Raw genomic sequence first — 13,196 nt, forward strand, 5'->3', positions numbered from 1 at the left:
GCGTCACGGAAAAAGGAAGCTTTTTTATCTAAGAACAGTGATTGGTTGGATATTGTGTATCTTTACCTAACTCAGAAGAGGCAATTACCGACTCCACGCCATCTACTTCTATTAAAAAGCGCGGAAGACCGTGCGTGTCTTATGGAGATTCGTCAGAATCCAGCAAAAAAACAAAAAATTCCATGTTACTTAAGGAATATGGATTCGAGCATATCTTTAATACATATCTTCAGGCGTTGCATTCAATAGGAGAAGAAGCAAAAGCAAAACTTGTGGAATTATTAAGGATTGTTGATAAAGACAAAAAAAATTAATATCGAGTTTTATGGAAAACGCAAGCCAGAAAAATATGCTAACTGATGAAGAAGCACTCAGCGTGTTTATTTAGATTTAACAAAAGCACAATTTTGTACATGAGGAAGGTGACAAATGAACGAAACTTTTCCATATTCCCACCATATTGTAAAAATTCAAGAAATTAAACAGACCTGCTATTGCATCTTCTGCAATAGAAATTACGAACACACATGCGAAAATTCTGGAACTGCAAGATTTATTGGATCACACTGTAGCTAGAATTTTGACCATAGATTCCGTGTACAGTATTGAATTCAAGCATTTACTTTCATATAGTAAATGGGGCTGTGATGGTTCCTCTGGCCAAAGCCAATACAAGTAGAAACTTACCCAGTCGGCAAACAGCGTTGAAATAACGTTGAATTAACGTTGAAACCTAACGTTGAATTTACGTTTATGCAACGTTTAGAATGACAGTTTTTTTCAACGTTGATTTATTAACGTTAAATCAACGTTAGATCCAAACGTTAAATCAATCTTCAATTGACTCAATTAATTGTGTCTATTTGACTATTAATCTAACTAAACTTAACTAAAAATAGTCTAACTGTAACTCATAGTCTACAGTTAGACTATTTTTAGTTAAGTTTATTTAGATATATATTAGTAAAGAAAGAGATAACATTTGTTTATGATATATATATTTAAATATTACATATATTTTCATATATTTGAATAAAATCTACACAAATTTCTTTTCGTTACCGCCACCTTTTCGAAATGGAACGTATTTTAGGAAGTCAGACAATATTCCATTAATCAAAGTTTCTGTAGCTCCAACGTATTTAATAGTAGAAGCTGTAAAAAAAAGAAAATATAAAGTAAAAATCAAAAAAGGAATAATTGAAATAATATAATGAATGAAAAAGTTTCACATAACTTTTAAAGATATACATTTAACAATCCTATATAAATTAGGGTTCTTAAAACATATTTTTCCACCTTTGCATTTCATATTCATAGAGGCCATAAAACTGTTTGAAAATATTCTAAATTTTTAAAAGATAATGTAACTGTGAAGTGATTATAAATAAATAATAATTTTTCAAATATTTAAATTGAATTCATTATGAAATAACTTTTTTCTAAAATTATTAAACAAATACTTTTTGTAAAAAGTAATTATGAATGAGATAAGAGCTATCAGTTAATTACCTCAGCATAATTTTGTGTATTCTATCTTTTGAAGATGTTCCACCAATTAATTGTAGCTGATTTACCTACAAAAAACATAAAGTAAATCTAACATTATGGTTTGGGTCAAATATGATATCAAAACATTGAATTATTTCAGATCTCCAAAACAAATTTTAATAAAGTGATCCAGGATTTTTCTAGGACAAATTCCAAATTCCAAATTCCAAGAATTTTCCAGGACAATTTTTTACTTATAAAATTCCAGAATTTTTTAATGTTTCAAAGACCGTTGTCCATTTTAATAATGTTTTTTTAACTAAAGGGTAATGTTCAATAACTAAATAATTATTTAATAAAATACTTATTATAACTCACCTGCGATGAGTGGACTTTTTCATCATCTAATGCTTTATCCACTTCAGTGAAGTCCACTTTTGATGAAATAACCCTTATTTGGCTTACAAATTCACTATTAGAAGCAGGCTCAGTCACTCTGTTTTGATTTTGCATCTCATTTCTTAAATCGGTAAGTAGATGCAATACTCTCTTTTGAAACTCTACAAATTTTATTAAGTTTTACAAAAGAATTTTAGTATTTGAATAGTAAGGAAATTCCTCAGTTTTTAAAACTTTTAAATCTTATATAAATTTTATATTTCTACAAAAAAAATGAATTTAAATAAAAATTTATTTTAAAATATAAAATATCTTAATGCATTCAGACATTGGAAACTTATCAATGTTATCAAATTTCTGTAGTTTATTTCCATTTTTCTAAACTCCATTGTGTGGTAAATTGTTTTTAAGTAATTTCTTTATACAAATTGAACTTAAAACACATAGATTAAAAAAGCTCTTTGTCAACACTTTGTATCACTATCAGTTGAATATTACACTTTATATTATAACTGTATCATTTTTTTTTAAATAACACAATCTTATTTTAAATAAATAAATTTCATGAGACAATAACCTATATCTTGAGGAAACAAAGAAGAACTGATATTCTTCTTGGGAAAACTTTTGGCAAGGTGAGTTTAGGTTCTTTCCATACACATCAACTTTTGGCTCTAAAATTATAAATTGAAAGTAAAATTAAGTTATGCAAACCATTAAAATATATATTTCATAAATACAATGATATAATAACATGTCATTGTATTTATGAAATCATATATACAATGTATATATGATTTCTTAATAAACTTAATGTATGTATGTATGTAAGTATGTATGTATGTATGTATGTATGTATGTATGTATGTATGTATGTATGTATGTATGTATGTATGTATGTATGTATGTATGTGTGTATGTGTGTATGTATGTGTGTATGTGTGTATGTGTGTATGTGTGTATGTGTGTATGTGTGTATGTGTGTATGTGTGTATATGTGTATGTGTGTATGTGTGTATGTGTGTATGTGTGTATGTGTGTATGTGTGTATGTGTGTATGTGTGTATGTGTGTATGTGTGTATGTGTGTATGTGTGTATGTGTGTATGTATGTATGTATGTATGTATGTATGTATGTATGTATGTATGTATGTATGTATGTATGTATGTATGTATGTATGTATGTATGTATGTATGTATGTATGTATGTATGTATGTATGTATGTGTATATACATTTACCTCTAGATTTAATTGATGAACTACTGGAGGTCAGGTGCATTGACACTTTATCCAAATCTTTGATAACTGAACCTATAAAATACAGTTAGTGTTTTATAGTATAAATTATGATAACTCAGGTATTTTTATTTTCAGGTATAAAAACTGAAATTTATATATTTCCAACATATAAACCAATGCCTACTTGGAAAATAATCAGGAAATTCTCTTTCTTTATATTTTCTTTTTCGAAGAAAATCAACATCCTCATTGTCACTTTTTTCTTCTGTGGTTGTGAACTCAAAATTTTCACAATCCTGTTTGCTTTTTGTGGAAATGACAAAGTTACAATAGCTCTTCTTTTTAGCCCATTATTTAAAAAATAATAACTTTAAGAAATAGTTGTAATACCTGAAGAGAATTTAACTTTTATTAATGGAAACTTTTCTGATTCCGTGTCATACTAAAAGATTATTTCACTTACTTTTTGGCCTTTACTTATTTTACTTTAAACACCAACTAACGCATAGTTATTTTAAAACGTTGAAATAAGTTTGAGTTTTTTTATCAACGTTGAAATAACAACGTTTAAATAGTAACGTTATTTTAACGTTGCGATTTGGTTACCCAACGTTGAAACAACGCTTCAACCTAATATCAACGTTGAAACAACGTAAAGATGCTGGCTGGGTTCCAGAGGAATCTGAACTTATTTCTGATGCAAATTTGTTACTAGTTCTTTGGTGCCTATCAAACTAATTGATAAAGTAACTGGCGCAGTTGTTTGGCAAAATCCGGCACCTTCATATGTTCGTTTTTGTCGACCTATATGCATAGAATTTTGCAAAGAGACTTCCAAGAAAACTAAAGCCATTGTAGATGAAGTAAAGAGTAAAAAATAAACTCGTTGCGTGAAATGTGCAAAAACTTGATGGAGATACTCTGCAACTTTTGAAAGTCAACGAACTGATTTCAGGAACTGAAAGTCCCTATGTAGTTATGATATAGTACCTTTAATATACCTACACATTATTTCATAAAAACAACTATTTAAAAATTGTTATTAAGAAACTGTTTTAAATATTTCTATAATAAGTAGGTAAGCACTTTATGTATTTTTCGTCGTTTTTAATAATTTTAAGGTATTTTCATACATTTGTAAAGCATTGTGTTAAAGTGTAAATTAACAAACTGCCAATTTTGAAGTTTTTGATTTTTATTTATTTATTTTTAATATTGTATTACAAAAAATTCTTATAAAAAGTATTTCACAAGAAGCGTCATATACTACTTTACATTTGTGCAAAATTTCAAATCTTTGTTTTTAGTAACAAAAAAGTTATCGGTTTTTTGTCCGAAACACACCTTTATTTTCCACTGTGCGGCGTTAAAAAAGTTGTAACTGTTTTGCGCACGCGCAGATTTCACAGTTAATAAACTTTTTTAACGACAAACTTTTTAACGCAACAACAGAGAAATTCGGAATTCCACATACCTGATAATATCAGGTATATGGAATTCCGAATTTCTCTAATGCATATTATGCAATCGTCTTTAAGGCGTCTTTTAAATGTCTCAGTTTTATCTCGGATGTCTCAAGATATCTGAGACACTAAATGGACGTCTCATAGATGTCTTGGTATCCACTGGGAAGCATTGGCATTTGGATTTTCAGTTTTAACAAAAAATAATGAATAATAATCAATCTCTATGATCAGACTTTTAAGATAAATTGAGTTTTCTCAAATTTAATAAAATAAAAAACTCTTTTTTCTTACATTGGAAAATTCAACTTCTAAAATTGTTCACAACTCAGGTATAAAAATTGTAAAAATTTGTTGGATGGCAGTGCACTTTATTTAAACTCTAATTTTATTTGAATCGAGCCTATGGAAAAATTTATGGTGTATAAAGAAAAAACTAACTATTCCTTTGCCATTCAGTGATGCTCGATGTAATAGTACTTTGGCTCTCAAGTGAACTAAGGCGGGAAACCAGGATTTTTTCAATAAAAACTGTACTTATGCTATAGTTGATATTTTGTTTAAGAGTTAAACAAAATGCCACATATTTGGTACCGTTGGAAAGATTTTTTGATGAATTTCTTGATGCAATTAAAATATATATTTTATAAGGAACCTACGAGATAGGATAGGCGCTAGAAAGTAGCCAATATTTACTACAAAACCTGTCCGCGCACAGAGATTAGCGCTCGTTTTCGGCTAAATTTTGCTTCAGAATATCCGTTGAGCTTTGAGCCATACAATTACATCGTGACAAAGTCTTTTAAATTAACATAGAGCTCGAAAATTAAATAAAAACCATCTTTTTTTTGTTTTACAATAATAAAACTTTGTTTTTTATAGAACAAAAACAAAAGTGATAACGTTTGTCACGTACTTTTTGTGCACAGTTTTCAGTCGTGTTCACTAAAAAGTAATAATAATTTATTAATAAAATATGGTTCGGTTGCGCCAAAGATAAATGTAATAAAAATGAGTCTCGGTTGTATTTTACTCGGTTATATTTCCTCAATATTCTCGGCTGTAGTTTTCGGTAAATTTGTTATATAAATTATCTTACGCGTCATTCGCAACAGAACTGTTTTTTAAAAATTGCTTATATATACAAAAGAAATTATTGACGCCAAATACGGTTTGCATAAGTTATAAAGTTCTCGGTAGCGAAGCTTACCGCGGTATGCATATGTTATTAACGAAACAACCGATCGAATTTAACTAAAGCTTTCGGCTTTTTTTTTGGAAAAAAACTGGTTTCCCGCCTTAGTACACTTGAGCTATAAACACTAGGGTGTCCCAAATTTTCACTTTTTTTTTTAATTTCAATGTGCACGCAGTTTTTTCACATTCTCTTATATCCCCTGATAGTAAATATATATAAAAAAACATTTTAGGAAATCAATTTTAGCTATATGTAAAATTCCAATTTTTGTTAAAAACCTAAATTTTACACATTTTCTTAATAAAAATACAAAAATGTTTAAAAAAAAATGTATTTTAGGAATAACAAACTATATATTTTTTAACTGGGACTTAGAAAGAACCTTTTTAAGCTTCTTTCTATTGTCCCTTGCCACCAGCATTAAATTTTGTTGCATAATGTCAGATTTGTATCCACATACAAAGTCCTGAATAAGGCGTATGTTCCTTTCTGCACAATCGTTAACGCAAGTCAAATTTATAACAAATTTTTTGAATAAATCTAATGACTTCAAGGCTTTTTCCTTCCTCCACAGTTCTACTTCACCATCAGGGACTTCAGCAATTTTCAACAGAAGCTAACTCTCCGGACCTACCAATTCCCAAAGCTCAGTGGACTCTGATATGACGGGTAGCTTAGGTTTTCCAGTTTTGAACTTGTTAGGAACGTCATACTGAACTAATCTGTCCAACATCTTTATCTTCACTTCCTGCTCTACATCTTCATCAGCCAGAGATAGCAGCACTAACTGCTCAGTTAAGTACCAGTTGTGTCTTTGCATACTAGCAACCAATGCTGAAACAAGATTGAGATATTTATCTTTGATGCTAAATGCATTTTTGAAAGCGGCAAGATCATTTGAGGGTGATTTTGCAACCAAATACGACTTTAGAAACCAAGGTGCATACCAGACAGATGTGAAGAATGCCGCTGTCTCTATCATATTTCTTTCCTTTTCGCTCATAATCATGGTGATCTTATCTGTTATTCTCAAGGTAAGAATGTATAAAGCATCAGCCATAAACCTAAAGATTAAAATTTTGTTACCATTAATATTTATCATATTTTTTATTTATAATACTTGCACAAATTTTATAATTTATCTATAAGGTTTTATTTTTTCAATATACTTTACCTGGCTTCATGGCAGGCTCCAGGTTGATGGAAACAAAATCCAGGTACTTCTCCTCCCAAATAGAAAACAAAAAGCTCACATAGTTTCCTGTAATCACTCCTGACAAATGTTTTTGAGGCAAGGGCTTCTTTTCCAAACTCCAGAGCTTTCTTAGCAATTTCATAAAGGGGTGACCCAGTCTGAAGCTGACTCCAATCAAACCTAACTAGATCTAGCATCTTGTCCGCCTCTTTCTTGACTGAATACCAACTTTTCTGGAGTTTGACATACAGCCCTTTTCTTGGGGCCTTCGTCTTCTCTCCAGTCAAAGCCTCCATAAAGTGTGAGCATATGTCTTCTACAGAGAAACCATAAAAGTGGAGTGTTAAGGATGGAGCTAAGGATAACAATAGCTCCAGAGTGTATTCCAGTATTAGATGCCGTAGTGTCGCAGCAAACAGCAAATATTTGATCAACAATGTTGAAGTATTCTAGCAGATTCAAAATTGCTACAGCCTGGTCACTACCTTTGGAACTAGCTGTCTGAACAACACCTAGCAGTATGTCATCTGTGTCATCCATATCAGGGGATGTAACACTCACTTCTTGATAGAATAATATCTTCTAGATTCACACCAGCTTTATTGCAAATAGCAGCTACTATGGAAGTTTGTGGTCGTATACCTACTCTGTATCGGGCAGAAACTGCAGCAGTACAGTCAACCAGATCTTCAGCACTTATACTTATCATTATCTTAGATTTAGTAGAATGACTGAGTCTATTAGGTAAATCTTCATCATGTAAAGAATCTAAACTTGGTTCCGATTCAGATTCATTTTCAGATGAATGCAAAGAAACCTCAAGGTAATTGGATTTTACTGCATTCATTGTGGTTCTACCTTTACCTATTGCCTCCTCCATCCTCTTGAGCCTAATATTTTTATTTTCAACTGAATTTTGTAATACTTCATCAATTTCTTCTGTAATATACATGTTTCGCTCTCCTTTTTGATCTAGATAGAACTGAATATGCTCATCTTTTGCATTCTTAGAACGAAAACGATCCTGATTTACTTTTTGTTCAAAATTTGGTAATGAAATATCAAAGAGTGTGTTACTCTCCTCTAAAAACTCTGTCTGTATCTTAGAGAAGTTGCCTTCACTAGAGTTCCAGTTCAATGATTTGAGATGATACAAATTTATGTACTTATTATGGAGCTTCAGTATCTTATCCCTGACACTGCATCCACTGATGATAAAATCTTGAAACCCTGCTTTCTTCCAAGTGTCTATTACAGCGGAGGCAACACATCTTTGTTCAGAATTCTTGCAGAAACTATCTTTACATATCAGATCCCTGTTCTCATGTTTCTGAGGGCAGGCTACTATCAACTTAGTAGATTGAAATCTTATAGATCTAAAATAAAAATAGACAAGTATTAATCATTATGTTTTTTTTTCTTACGTAATTTTTTTACTCATTGCGTCTCATTTTTAACACTTGTAGGGGAGGGGGTGATATTAGATTAAATCTGTATTGCATAAAATAGACCATTTAAAAATTTTATCATTGTTTTATAGTATATTTATATAACAATAATAACTATTTGTTTTACCTGGGAGATTTTAGAAACTGGATGTATCTAAGAATATTTCCAATGGTTGGCAGCTGGTTTATTGGAAGCCCATTGATTGTGTACTTTAAGAGAAAAAGTAGCCTCCTTGGATTTGTTGACAGGCTGTACTTTCTCTTCTCACTCTTATTTTTTTTGTTTTTTTGAGTACGACCCATTTAAGTTACTAATTTTATTATTACTTAATCCTAAAACAATATTAAAAAAATTTAATTCTAATTTCCCCCTAAAAAAATTACATTTAATGATATAATTTTCAAGTAAATATATGTATATTGAAGATATTCATAACTATTACATAATTATATATGAAAAAATTGGTTCTTATTTCAGTAAAATAAGTTTCTAGTTATTACTATAAGCTGTTAAAATCAAAATAATAAACAAAAACCATTTAAAACAAAACAGTATACAGAAAACACAAAGATTGTTCAAGTAGTCATTATTATCAATATTTTCTGTGAATCAGGCTTCAATGAACCTTCTATAAAAAAATAACAGATGGATTAATTCTTATATAGTCTAAAATCATTGGTTTTCAAATCCTCTAGGGTAAGGGGCATTAAAAATGTAAAATTATTAGGTCCGCATCTAAAATAGTGTTATAAAATGTCAAATTTTATCAAAAATGAAGACATTTAGATTTTACATATAGCTGAAATTGACCTCAAAAAAAAATTTTAGTCATACATATGAACTCAGTAGACAAAACGGAATGGTAAAAACATGCGTGCAAAAAAAATTTTTTTTTTTGGGACACCCTAATAAACAGGTTCTACTATTTTTTTTTTCTAAAATTTATCAAATTAGTGGCTTTGAGTACATGCTGTTAAACAATCAAATGCAATTCTGATTTTTAGGGTCAGCTTTTACTCTAGGGTAACGTTAAGAAGAAAATAAAGGTTAGTTGATCAAAAGAAAAAGCGCCCAACGTGGGGCTCGAACCCACGACCCTGAGATTAAGAGTCTCATGCTCTACCGACTGAGCTAGCCGGGCTTGATTAATGTATAAAAACATTAATTAAAATTAATTTCAGCGCAAATTAAACTGGGTGAAAAAGACTAATAAACCTGTTTTTTGGAAAAGTTCCATTTAAATAAAAAAATAATAAAATTCATATCAGCGACTTACTCGCAAGATAAAAAAAAAATTATATTCAAAAGAAATTCTAAAAAAGTAAAAGAAAATGAAGAGTAAAGCTCGAACTAAAATTCGGTATAGAGCGTTAGTGTGGATGGCGTTAACCTCTTATACCTAAAGAACCATTTATATCTAAAGAATCACTAACAAACAGACATTTCCATTATTCAAGAATTTAGATTTCAAAATAATATTTCTCCAAACGATAATTTCAACATCAGTGTTAAACTTAGAGTTATCAATATATCGATGATCGCAAAAACGTTGGTTTTTAAGAATAGTTTTTAGTAATTGAGTTTTAAAGTTTTTACTTAACGAACTTAAATCTCTGGATATACTTAGATATTATTAATATCATAGAAGCTATCCATAGTTATGTTTAATTACTTAATTTAGGAAAATTAAATACTAAGCCAAATAGTAAAATGCCCTGGAATATTCACCTAATGCCTTGTTATCCACTAAACATAAAATAATGGATGTTTCTAGTTGACCTGAGCCTTCGCTTAGGCCTGCAAGGGGCCCCGACACGTGTCCAGCAGAAAAAAATGGTGCACATTAAAGAGACACAGGACTTGGAAAGTAATATGTTAATTTTTTTAAACACAAAATAAAATCGAATCACTGATAATCATTGACATAGAAACTAACGATGTGGCAAAAAATCATGGCGGAAAAGGTCATTACTACACAATCGTGGTTATGACTTGAGATAATGAATACCAAGGACCTTTAACATCTTCCGTGAGGATTAACTTCATTTCATACGAAATCCTTAATACCAACCCTTAACATCTTCTTTTTTAACCCTTAAAATTTGATAAAAATTCTAAATAAACATATTAAATGTGATAATAATAGTTTTTTGGGTCAAAGAATTCAAATTTGTTAACAAAATAATTTTTACGCGCACCTTTGACGCGTATATTGCGTTCAAATGCGTTCACACACGCGTAAGGTTTGACTGCACGCGTAAAAAATAATTTTAATCAAATTTTAGAATTTTCAAGCCAATAGACATTTCTCTTATTCAATTGCGCAACTAATTTCTCAGCTTGAAAAAGAGGTCAGTAAAGACAAAAATGTAAACAAATAGCGGCAAACTATTTTTTCTGTTTCAAAATTTTGGTAGCTAAAAATATTATTTTTTAGCTGGTCGTTTATTATCTTTAAAGTTTTATATTCTTCAAGCAAGCTTCTGTAACTTTCATGACATACTTCTTTTTTTTTTTTCTATGATTGTTTTTTCGGATGATAAAAGTTTACAATTTTCACAATCTACGTTTTTGGTAGAATCGATTATTGTATGAGTTTCAGTATCAAGATTAGTTGTAAACTCTGGATATTTCGACTTTTTGCATAGTTTTGAATGAAAAAATGCTAGGAACTTCATTCCCTGATTTTAAAATTTTTTTAGGACATCCTGAACTAACTTTTATTTCCTCAGGCCTAAAGTGAAATTCACACACTTTCGCGTGTTTCATTATTTCAAATTTATCAGCACCTCCTTTACGTCTATATTTAAATATTTCGTTACACCAAGCTCTGTAAATATCAAGTTTTTTTTCTTTGTTGGAGAAAGAAAAAAGAGCAATGTTAGTTTTTTCCATAATTTCGAGAAGTTTTAATTTTATAATTTCGAGAGTTTTTATCTGTTTACATTTTTGTCCTTACTGGCCTCTTTTTCAAGCTGAGAAATTAGTTGCGCAATCGAATTAGAGAAATGTCTATACACAACATCTTGGTACGTTACTCTACTTGATATTTGCATGCTTCGGACAGAATTACCATCAGTTATTTCAGCTGCTATTATTGGTATTGCTATACCATCTACATAAACACGGCTTTAGCAATATTAATGCTTACAACTGAAATGAGAGAAAAAAAAATATTTTTAAGATAGTATTTAACTTTTTCCATTAACATATCGTGCAAGAAGGGGATAAATATGTGTCCAAGGGCTAAGTTTTTGATCATTTAATATTGTTTAGCCCAGAGGTCAGTATTCACTTTTAAATCAAAAGCTTGTTATTGTTGTTTTCTCGCAGCGAACACAACGTTTCAGCTCTACATTTTCTTCTCCTTAAAATTCTCTTTACAAAAAGTTTTCCTTCAATTTATACTATACAAAGAATCTCAAATATGCTCATAAAATAAACCGCTTAAACTATATTTACAACATATCAAATAAACTACGTCAATCAAATCCGCCGTAAATAGTTTCTTCACGCAATTCAATTACACTCCTCCTTGATCCTTCGGGATCACATTTAATTCAAAGCAACTCTTGCTTTGCGGAACATCACAACAATTGTTTCTTTTGCGGATCCAAATCTCAAATACCGCTTCTGGCAATCCAACTACAACGCCAGTCGCACCCTCTCGTCAGGCTACTCTGCCAAACACGAGAAACGTTTTAGATCAGCAAAAGAGACATCCATTTGTTCCTCATCTCTCATCTTCTGCTTCGTACACAAATCATGCCACGTAGGCATCCGAAGGAAAAACTCGATAAATAAAGACATCTTCGATTCTCTTCACATCCTTCTTATCTTCTACTCACAAACAATCGAAGACTAAGTATTACTTCGCAACAAAACTGGAAAGAGCACTGTCAACTCAACGCGTTGCTTCTCTGCAACAACTTTGGTTCGCTGCGACCAAATTGCGGCATCGGATATACCATCGTATTTTTCAAAGATGTTCTAATTATTCGAAGATGGCTCCATCATGTGCCCGGTTAGCTTGTTGTTTTCTCGCAGCGAACACAACGTTTCAGCTCTACATTTTCTCTTCTCCTTAAAATTCTCTTTACAAAAAGTTTTCCTTCAATTTATACTATACAAAGAATCTCAAATATGCTCATAAAATAAACCGCTTAAACTATATTTACAACATATCAAATAAACTACGTCAATCAAATCCGCCGTAAATAGTTTCTTCACGCAATTCAATTACAGTTATACACTCATACTTAAAGAAGAGGTTTTATACAAAGTGTCTTCTACTTTTTTGAATTTTCTGAAAAGAATTTTTTTTAAAAAAAATTTACTTCTTGCAGAAACTAAAAATAGAGCAGCGATGTTCAACACCTGCTTCAGCATCAAATTCTTTTATTTTTTCTCTTTTGCTTCGCTCTCCCATTGTTTATGGGGTTTTCCAGAACCAAAAAAAAAAGACAACTTTTACTGATCATGAGATTTTCTTGAAGCCATTGATATTCTTTTTCTATAAATGAATCATAATTTCTACCACATTTTTTTCCTTCACTTTTGAAATAAATGTAAGTAAAGTAGCCTTTACTTCATTTAAGTTCTCTTTGCTAGTTTCTTCAGTTTTATTTGATTTCGTTAAGTAAATTTTTCCATTATCCTAATTTATCCACTCCTAATTCACATTAATTCGGGATAAGATCTAATCTTTTTATTGTTATTGCTTTTAAGATTCGCCAAGTTAATAAAAATCATTAATATATAT

At 30.5% G+C, this 13,196-nt stretch overlaps 1 protein-coding gene, 1 non-coding gene and 2 pseudogenes across 4 annotated transcripts; all 4 read right to left on the reverse strand.

Annotated features, from left to right (window-relative positions):
- Positions 1-1,214: 1,214 nt before the first annotated feature.
- LOC149883865 (uncharacterized) lies at positions 1,215-3,982 on the reverse strand (annotated as a pseudogene). Its single transcript, XR_016455919.1, has 8 exons — positions 3,842-3,982; positions 3,520-3,571; positions 3,130-3,201; positions 2,495-2,564; positions 2,208-2,323; positions 1,870-2,051; positions 1,513-1,577; positions 1,215-1,346 (listed from the first exon to the last, which is right to left on the reverse strand). The product of XR_016455919.1 is annotated as an uncharacterized LOC149883865 (transcript).
- A 2,289-nt stretch (positions 3,983-6,271) lies between these two features.
- Positions 6,272-7,525, reverse strand: LOC149883866 (uncharacterized; annotated as a pseudogene). The gene is made up of 2 exons (XR_016455715.1): positions 6,965-7,525; positions 6,272-6,854 (listed from the first exon to the last, which is right to left on the reverse strand). The product of XR_016455715.1 is annotated as an uncharacterized LOC149883866 (transcript).
- LOC145180442 (uncharacterized) lies at positions 6,965-8,765 on the reverse strand. Its single transcript, XM_090098037.1, has 2 exons — positions 8,561-8,765; positions 6,965-8,361 (listed from the first exon to the last, which is right to left on the reverse strand). The coding sequence occupies exons 1-2, from the start codon at positions 8,734-8,736 to the stop codon at positions 7,527-7,529; spliced, it is 1,011 nt and encodes a 336-aa protein (XP_089954163.1). The 5' UTR covers positions 8,737-8,765; the 3' UTR covers positions 6,965-7,526.
- A 737-nt stretch (positions 8,766-9,502) lies between these two features.
- Trnak-cuu (transfer RNA lysine (anticodon CUU)) lies at positions 9,503-9,575 on the reverse strand. Its single transcript has one exon. It is a non-coding gene; the product is annotated as a tRNA-Lys (tRNA).
- Between the last annotated feature and the right edge of the window lie 3,621 nt (positions 9,576-13,196).

This window comes from Hydra viridissima, unplaced genomic scaffold (genome assembly GCF_058129835.1).
Source record: "Hydra viridissima isolate aposymbiotic clone 2 unplaced genomic scaffold, HvirCarnegie_v1 scaffold_9, whole genome shotgun sequence".
NCBI classification, from domain to species: domain Eukaryota; kingdom Metazoa; phylum Cnidaria; class Hydrozoa; order Anthoathecata; family Hydridae; genus Hydra; species Hydra viridissima.